Consider the following 9,771-nt stretch of genomic DNA (forward strand, 5'->3'; position numbering starts at 1 on the left):
CAGGAGATACAAGAGACAATCCCAACAGACACAAAGGCGGCAACAACATCTCCACCTGCTCACTCCTCTTGTCTTATAAAAATAGCTTATATGCTCCATGTCAACATACCAACGCTATTGTCTTCTTATGAGAAATACATATATTCGTTTAAAACTCATTAAGACCCAAATACTAATTGTCACTCATTTTATAGTTATTTCTACGACTCTTCATATATTTGTTTTAAAGGTCCGGTAAAAACAACAAGTTTAAAAGTAAAAAAACATATAACCAACATAATAAGAGTAAAAAAATTATTACTTAATACACACAACTTACACAACTAAACTGGAGAAAAAATATCCAGAAACAAAAGGTACTCTCAACAACCTTAATATAATTTATGTAATCTCAACAGTACAAGTAACAAATTTAAAAGACAAACAAACAATAAGTCTCAGTGACACAGCAAGCAATAACACGAACTATATCACTCACATTACTAACACAGTTTAGTCCTTCATGAGTGGAGAACAGTACATACACAGTACATCATCACAACTCTAACCCTATAACAATAAAAAACCTAAAAAACAATGATCAACCCAAAACTTAAAATTCGCAGCTACAATAACCCTAACAAATATTGAGATGAAACAAGAAATATGTATACAACCTCCGCGCAAGCGCGGGGGCAATGCCCCTAGTTATGAAAACAATTCACAGGAATCTTAAGGTAAATATAGTTACTCGCCATATATTCAGCAATATCAAATTTAAAAATATTAGATATTTATGTTTTTTTAAAAAATATAGAGGTTTTCAGTATTGTAAAAGCATATTATTTTTTTCAAAAAAAAGGCATATTATTTGTTAAATCGTGTATTAGATAAAATCTTGAAAAACTAAAAAGTTTCACATGCATTTTTGAAATAATAATGAAAATTTCAAAATTTAGCAGATCTGGAAATTTAGTAATAACTTTTATAATTAATTTTTAATATAAGAAAATTCAAAAAGTGATAAAGTTAAGTAGAATTTATGAAATTTATAAGAGTAGTCTATGCAAACTATAAAAATATAAGTTTAGTCATCGGACGTCATTATGATATTTAACTATCTGATTTTTGTAACAAATCTGTTTCTATAATAAATTTATGACCAATAACAATGCTTGACAAAAGATATTATGAATCAAAAATAATTTCTAATAATAGTGTCGAATAAATATCAACGCAAATATTATAGAATAGGACAATATACAGCATTAAATTATATACAAATTATTTATAAGTTTATCATATAAACCAAAATTTATTAATACATATGAAAATCTGTATGGGCAAAGCGAATTATGCAGAATATTGGAGAAAAGACGTACAAGAAAATATTCGGTATGAAAAAAGCGTACCGTCAGGAATGAATTTCATAGGGCGGTTCAGGGTGATTCAGTCAGACAAAAATCTTCATAAAACAGGTAAAATTTTCGGTTGTAGTATCGTCTATGTAACATTTTTCAAAGTTTGTAATAGCATAATTAACCAGTGTTAAAAATATAATTATTAATTAAAATAACATAAATTAACGGCTTAGCTGTGAAAGAAAAACTTTAAGCTTGGAGTTCAAGCTTATCACCTACATGATTAAATGAAACTCTCCAAAACGTAAGTTGGATCGTTCTAAAGAATTACCAGCCCAGAAATAATTTCCATAAAATATTCTAAAGCAAACAGTGTAGTATTATTTTGTCTTAATTCCACATTTTTCCTCAAAGTGATATAAATTTAAAACAGAAAATTGTCAAATATGACTCATAACTTGATTTTAAACACAAACTATAGTTTTGATCGGTGTGTCCGCGTATATATTATTTTAAATTATATAAATTGAAGTTTAGTTTAGCATTTTCATCCTTTTGGACTCTCTCCTCCGCGGGCCAACAGTTTAGCATCATAACATGTAAGTGTTACTTGGGGATGAAGTTAGTAAACCACAAGTGCCTCGAGAAAACCCTCGAGACAAATTGTCCCATTTGATGCGAGTTTCATTTCATATCAAGTGAACAGTCAGAGCCTTACCATCTGGTCACTCCATCTATATGCACTCGTCTTGCTTCCAAGATTGCACATCTCTCCTTTTTCTACTTATATTTATGATATATGGTGTTTTAGACATCTTTTGTATATATGTTTTTCAATTGGTTTTTAAGTTTTTACCGGGTCTTTCTAATTCTTTCCGAATCATTACAGGTTTGGAGTTGCACTGGATGGGAGATGGACCAGTTGGAGCAAAAGATGCGGAAAACAGTGCAATTTGGTGATTTTCACACAGAACAGTCTGAAGTGACTGTTCCCTATCGAGCGGAGCAACCCGAGTGCATGTTCCAGCGGCATATATTTTTAAGGAAACTACAACCTATTTCGGGATTTGCCATAATCTCTCTATTTTCTCTCCCAACAGCCTTTGGCTTCTGTATAACTTATTTTTCTGTTTTTCTATATTTTTTCTACGCTTCTTTTTAAGAGAGAAACAACGCTAGAGCTTTTCATATTGTGTTTTTGCTACCTTGTAAAGGGAGACGGCTCCATCTCTCTCGCCTTAGAGAAGATTATCTTGAACCCTCTCTTTATTTCTGTTATTCTTTATGCAGCATTATTCAGTAATCATGTATGTGTTCTCTTGTGTTATGACTGAGTAGTCGGCTAGCTTGTCTAGGGTTATAGGGTGTTGATTTCGTGAGCTAAACATAGATAAGTGAATCCATTGATTGCCTTCATTCATAATTATTCTTATTGCTTGCATTTAACTGCCAACTTAATGTTAGATCCTAGGTTTAACATGTTCATTAACCGTGTAATAGGTTGTTAGATCTGTTATGAATGAGCATTGCATCCCTAATCAGCGAAAGTAGATATTAGAGTATTTTGTGAACCTATCGGACTTGATCTCTATTGATTGATGTCGCATCTTGATCTAAGCGAGAGCTTAGGTATCAAGATCGACTTTCAAAGGGGAGAGTTCCACGACAGTAGGCAGTCATACCTTGAGTGATCCAAGTTCTAGACTTACACTTAACTATGCTTGAATAATTGTTTGGCTCAAAAGTATTAACACCCAATGAAGTAACCCTAGGCTGGCTTCTTTTTATTTGCATACTTTAATTAATTTTGTTACTTGTTTCTCACGAAACCCTCAAATCTTAAAACCCCCATATTGTTTTAGCTTGATATTGATCCTATAGAAATAAAGTGTATAATCGTTGGTCTCTGTGGATTTGATCCTAAAGTGCTACATCGACGTACCATTCGATTGTGGTAGTGTGCACGTTAGGTTAATTGGTGTGCGTATACACACGTGATATCAATTACCTTACATCGCCTAAAATCTCTGGTTTTTTCAGGCTTACACTTGCAGCCACTACACATGTCCAATCTGTAGAAAAACATTAGGCGAAATGGGTTAAGATAATATCTGTCCCTCAGAGCGAACGTAATATGTAAATCATATCATCGGAAATATCATTCATTTTAACTATTTCTTCTTCGTTTCATTTACAATCTCATTCTGCAAAGGTTTATTTCAGAAAGCTTGATGTACTGTTAGCTGCAGAAGAACTTCCAGAAGAATACAAAATTGTCAGGTGAGAAACACTAAAACTGATGTTTATTTTGACTCTAGTTTAATTCATTTGATGACACTCTCTCTCGCACACATGCTTCAGGATATATATCTACTTGTAATGACTATCAACGCAAAGGAACGACACAGTTCTATTGGTTTTACCATAAATGCGGTAGCTGCAGTACTTACAATACCCGTGTGTGAGATAAGGTCAGAAACAACTGCAGACTTCTCAACTTCATCCGGAAAACAATGTGAGAGTTTTTCACTGTCGCACTTCAACAACTTAGTAATCCTGTTTTCATAGGTAGCAAAACCTTCAACTTCCCTGATGAGACTCGTGGTAAAGAAAATTCTTCTGTTTATTTTCTGATTACCAATATTTATATCATAAAAGGCAGCCATCAGAGAGATGAATTATGGAAAGTTTACTTTAAAAATGACAAAATACCACAAACTTGAAATCACAAGTAAGGAATATACAATACATAAGTCAGATTTCCCACTAAAAAAAAAATCTGTTGCAGTATTATGAATGTAATACTTAGAGGCATGCTACACATAGTCGATGAGATAAATTTATTTTTTCAAAGACTTGAGACATATTAATATTGTTTTTTTAACATATGGTGAATCTTTGATAAAAGCATGAAGTATTCTTTGTTTTTCTCATAAAAAACCTAATTTTGTCTGCACAAAATCAGAGATTGGATGATGCCAAGGTTGTGTAAAATACGGGAATTTCAGAAGAAATCAAGAGAGCAAAACCTTAATATAGCATGTGAATCCAACAACTCCTCGTCGCATGGAGATGATCGTTTCGAGAAATTTAGCTGCGGCTTTTGATGGCGATTAAAGGTTGAATGTGTAAGCACTATTTAGAAATAGTTTAACGATATTGAGATATTATTAGCTTAATATGAAAATACATCATTAGGTTGTATAAGAAGCTTGTTTTATATTTAGTCACAACATATTTAATAGGTCTAAATTTAAAACATATCATGTTAAATTTCAAATACGACTCTAAATTAATAGATTAGAAGTATACCCTAACTTGAATCAAATGCAAAACTAATCCAAAAAGATAATAAAATTACAAGTAACTATTTATGATAAAAAAAACAGAATGTACTTTTACGAATATGACCCTTGAAAATCTTCTGGGGGCTTTAGAAGTCTTCTAGGAGAAGACTTCCCGTCATATTGTAAATCTTAAAAATAATTTATAAATTTTATTAAAAATATTTTGAAGGGAAAAAAATTGAAATCATGTAATTATAATCATTTATAAAAGATATAAATTAAGATATAGTAAAATTGAAAAGTTTTCAACAGAGATGAGTGAATGTGATGAGTCATAGTATTCTTTGGTTTAGGGTTTGGTAACATATATTGTAGTAATGTTTGTATTTTTAGGATTAGATTTTGAAAACTTAACATTTTATTGAAAATTTAAAATTTGACTTATATGTGTTTAGTTTTTTGTGTATTAAACACTTTCGAAGTTTATTTTAAGTTTATGCAGTTTTTTTTTCTATTTAGTTAGTTATTTAAGTTCATGGTATAAATTTAGGGTCTAGAAGACTTCAATCGAGTAATATATTTAGAGGTAGAAGACTTCCAAGAAGTCGTCTAATAGAAAATTTTCCTGAAAATCTTCTCAATCGAAAATATTTAACCTAAATAGAAATTTTTGTTTTCATATATGAAGAAAATGTACACATTCTCTCTCTTTCTCTCAAATGGCTGCAGCAAAAATGTAATGATTTTCACTAAAACTCTCCAACCTCTCTCTCTAATCTCTTTGAACTTGAAAACTTTAAACTTTATATGATTTTTTTATTTTTTTTCTCATCTCACTAATTTGTCTTGTTTTTGCAGATTTTTTATCACATGGTTCTCATTTTCTATTTTTTTAAAGGTAAATCTATAAATTTTGGATATCTATTTTTGTGTTCTATAAAGGTAGATATATATAATCTTCCACTCATTTTCTCTTTTTGAAACTATTTGAACGGTTTTAGATATACAAGTTTTTCAGATCTGGATTTGGATATGCGCATGTTTTTTCAGATATGGATCAGACTCTGCAAGACTTCTGGGAAGTCTTCTTCCATGTCTCCTCTTTCGTAACAGATCTAAGTGTTTTGGTAAGTTTCCATGTCATTTTTTTTTACATTTGGTAACCTCTTGTTGCATAAAACTCTTACATTTTTCCAAACTAACACTTTCCAACCTCTTTCTAATCTCTTTGAACTTAAAAACACCAAACTTTTTTTAATCAATTTTTCATTTTTGTCTCATGTCTTTCTCAATAATTTATCTTGTTTTTGTAGATTTTTTTATCATATGATTCTCATCTTCCACTCATTTAAAGGTAAATCTATAAATTTTGGATATTCATGACATGTTTTGTGATTTATGTGTCTACTCTTTTAGTTTTAAATTCTTTTGTAAATTTGAAAAAATATTAATAAATTTTTAGTAAATATAAAGAGAAAGTCAAAAAGATGTAGTTTGTCTGCATAAGTAATGAGATATGAAGAGTAAACATCGAAACTTTGGTGCATTAAGAGCTTCAAATTGGTTGTTCATGTTGGGTTAGTTTATTGATGACAATGACAATATTATAAATACTTGATGAAGATGAATATGATAGAGTAAAACATTCATTTTCGGAAAAAATAATAATGGTATTTTCATGAATAATCTGAACTTTTGGGGTTAATAGAGCAAATGAAAGTTCCAAAAAAATCATGGATTAGTTTTGTGTTTAACTTTTTGTTTTGAGTCATATTTGATAAAAACCCAATTTAAAATTAGTTGAATTTTATTCCAATAGTTCTCCTCATTTTTCTCCTCAAAAAAATATTTTAAGTATATTCTTTTATTAATACTTATTATTATATTTTAACAATACTTTTATTTTGAAAATTTACATATTTTACCACATTAATTCTATTTTGAATTAATTTTTATTATATATATAAATTTAGTTTAAATAGAATATACAATGGTTTATATGAATTTATAATTGATTTAATGAAAGTATTAAACCTTTTATTAAAATATAAAACACATAGATTAATATGTTTAGATATAAACAAATTATGTAAAAATCGAAAGATCAATTTAGAAAACAAAGTTCAATATCAAAGTGAGGCTGTGAATAATAGTCTTTCAAATTTGGTGTACTATTATTCATATCCTTTGTTTTTTCTTTCAAAATGATATACTTTAGAGGAGATATTTTCATAGTCTCACTAATCAGTTTGAAAAATCGCATTATAAGAAGTAATTAAGAAAGAATAATTCATGTTGATTTAAAAAAAAAAGATTACAATATTTTTTCGTCAAATAGAAGATGTATAGTGTTGTTCAAAAAACAAAAGTGTATGTAATACAAGGAGAAAACAAAATGATGATAACATAATCATAACAAACAAAAAGTTTTAACCGGGCCTCGTAGTCTGGTGGTAAAGGAACCTCGGCTGAGGTGCCCGCCACCCGAGTTCGAGCCCCGGCCACGGGGGGTATTTACATGGGCTGCCTCTCGCCCTCTAGACCACTTCGCGTAACCAGGGGCCCTTAAGTGGACGCTTAAAAATCCTGTAATGGCTTGGCCTTAGGCCCGGTGGGCTAGTCGATCACGCAAAGTGGTCGGACACTGGATTATCAAAAAAAAAAAAAAAAAAAAAAAAAAACAAAAAGTTTTAAAAATTTATATTATTAATTAACAAAAAAGCACACAACAATACATGACAAAGGACAGCCTATATGCCCATATATATATATATTTATTTATCCTTCCAACCAATCAGGATGCATATGTAATAATATTACAGTTCCACACCATCACAAGAAGATAAAAAGCTAAACTTAAAACAAAAGGGGCAATAATACTAGTTTTAATTAATTTTAATTTAATACATGTTGATATCATTAGCCATGATGGGCTGGTTAGAATAAACCGAACCACCCCAGTGATTAACGCCGCTCATCATATCATCGTAAAATCCGTCGCTGTTAATCCCAACCGTACGATCATCGAATCCACAGCCGTCGATCATATCGACACCACCACCGAATCCTGCACCGTTCGTCGTCGTCACGAGATCGACGATCTCGTTTAAAGACTCGAGTCTAGAGCTCAGCTCTGCCATCTGAGCCGTTAGGATAGAGTTCTCGGCTTGGATCTTCATGTAAAGCTGAGATGTGACGGTGAGGCTCGTTAAGATCTGACGGTTGTCGCTAGAAAGCTGTTTGATCTGAGCCGTTAGATCGTCGATGTGTTTTTGTTTACGCATCCTTGATCTACGAGCAGATTCACGATTCGATAACATTCTCTTACGCTTTCGCTCGTCAACGGCGACGGCGTTCGGATTACCGCCGTCGGAAGAGCTAGAGCTCCGGTATGTGCTGCTAGATGACGCCATTTATACTCACGCCGCAAAAAGGGTTAACAAAGAAAATTACAAGAACAAAAATAAAGACAAATCTTTTGTGGGTTTTTTTTTAATTGTCTGAAAATAATTAATATATGATGTAAATTAATTTAATTTAAGGATTAGATTTGAGGGTTGTCAGCAATTCATGAAACGTTGTAAAACCAGTAGAGGAAGACGACGGAGAATGATTGAACGAGATGGGTTCTACGGCGGAGAGCAGATTTAAACGTGAGCCCAGAGAGCAAGATTTCGCAGAGAACCGGAGTCATTAGTTTCCGACCATCAAAGTTTCAGTTTTTATGTGTTTTTCCTCGGTTTGGGTTTTGTTATTGATGATAGAAGAGAGAAACAGAGGAGGCGAGAGAAGAAACAGAGGAGATCTCTAAATATAAAGAACCAAAAAACAGAGGAATATGATGGAGGTTATAGGAAGATAGTATGAGTGAAGGGGGAAGAGGTTTTGGATGAAGGGTTTGTTGTAGATTATATAGAAACAAAATCTCAAGCATCCACTTTGACTTCTTTTTTTCTTTTTCTTTTTCTTTTATTCAATTTGTTTGAAGGAAATAAAGGGAAAAAAAACATGGTAAGCTCCCTATAGTAAATTCTCAAAATACAGTAAACAAAAATACTACTATAACAATTTGTAAATACAAAATTATATATATGCGAAAGACATAATATAAAATTGTTGAATACTTTCATATATATATATATATATATATATATATATATATATATATATTTACAGTATTGATATATTAATTATTGATCACAATAATATTAATATTAAGTTTTTATTGTAGCTTTAAAATCACTACAAATATTACTACCAATTTAATTAAAGGATATTCCACAGTTTAAAGAAATAGATAATGGGATATAATGCCATGGATGAAATGTTCTACCATATATATATATATATATATATATATATATATATATATATATATATATATATATATATATATATATATATATATATATGTGTGTGTGTGTGTGTGTATTTATGATAAAAAATTATGTCTGCATTTACCATACATAAATTTCGGAGTTTTCATTACCTTAATCGATATAATTTATCTAATTAAATGTATGTGGAAATAACTAAATTTATAGATTATATAATTAAATGTATATGTTACACGTTTATGTTTTGGTATTATTATATGAATATACAGATTTTGCTTTCATATTTTAAAATTTACTTTACGAAATGAAATATATTGCAATCATCTATATTATTAAAAGAGAAGTACTCATTTGAAAATGTTCTTACTTCATTAATTAAACTCCCTATTTTTTTGCTTGTTTTTTTCAGTTGCATTTATGAAATATCCTAAAACGAATAAAACTGTCTAATTTATTACTTGTCTTTTCAGTTACATTAATGAAATATGTTTAAATGAATTTAAACTTCCTATTTTATTGTTTGTCTTTTTCAGTTACCTTAATGAAATATCCTTAAATAAATTTGGATATAATGTCATTTAATCAACAAAAAAAACTCACAAATTATCCTTACGTGCATAATTTTAATAATGGAGATTTTAAAAAACGTGCATCATTAAAATGTTACCTAAAACATACAGCACTAATATATAACATGCATCAATAAAACTAGAAGAATTTGACTCACACAATTGTACGGATATTATTTTCAGTTGATTAAATTAAAAAATATTTATTTATTCAAAAAATATTTAAGAATGGCTATGT

General features: G+C 30.2%; 2 protein-coding genes across 2 annotated transcripts; both read right to left on the reverse strand.

Moving 5' to 3' along the window:
• Positions 1–7,490: 7,490 nt before the first annotated feature.
• LOC106329020 (ocs element-binding factor 1-like) lies at positions 7,491–8,084 on the reverse strand. Its single transcript, XM_013767582.1, has one exon. It carries the CDS (start codon positions 8,038–8,040, stop codon positions 7,528–7,530), a length of 513 nt encoding a protein of 170 aa, XP_013623036.1. The 5' UTR covers positions 8,041–8,084; the 3' UTR covers positions 7,491–7,527.
• A 39-nt stretch (positions 8,085–8,123) lies between these two features.
• Positions 8,124–8,517, reverse strand: LOC106329021. Its single transcript, XM_013767583.1, has one exon. It carries the CDS (start codon positions 8,319–8,321, stop codon positions 8,196–8,198), a length of 126 nt encoding a protein of 41 aa, XP_013623037.1. The 5' UTR covers positions 8,322–8,517; the 3' UTR covers positions 8,124–8,195.
• Positions 8,518–9,771: the final 1,254 nt, after the last annotated feature.

The sequence above is a fragment of the Brassica oleracea genome, chromosome C3 (genome assembly GCF_000695525.1).
Source record: "Brassica oleracea var. oleracea cultivar TO1000 chromosome C3, BOL, whole genome shotgun sequence".
Classification (NCBI taxonomy): Eukaryota; Viridiplantae; Streptophyta; class Magnoliopsida; order Brassicales; family Brassicaceae; genus Brassica; species Brassica oleracea.

Coding starts and splice junctions, on each gene's coding strand:
- LOC106329020 (XM_013767582.1), bottom strand. CDS start 8,040: ATGGCGTCATCTAGCAGCACATACCGGAGCTCTAGCTCTTCCGACGGC.
- LOC106329021 (XM_013767583.1), bottom strand. CDS start 8,321: ATGACTCCGGTTCTCTGCGAAATCTTGCTCTCTGGGCTCACGTTTAAA.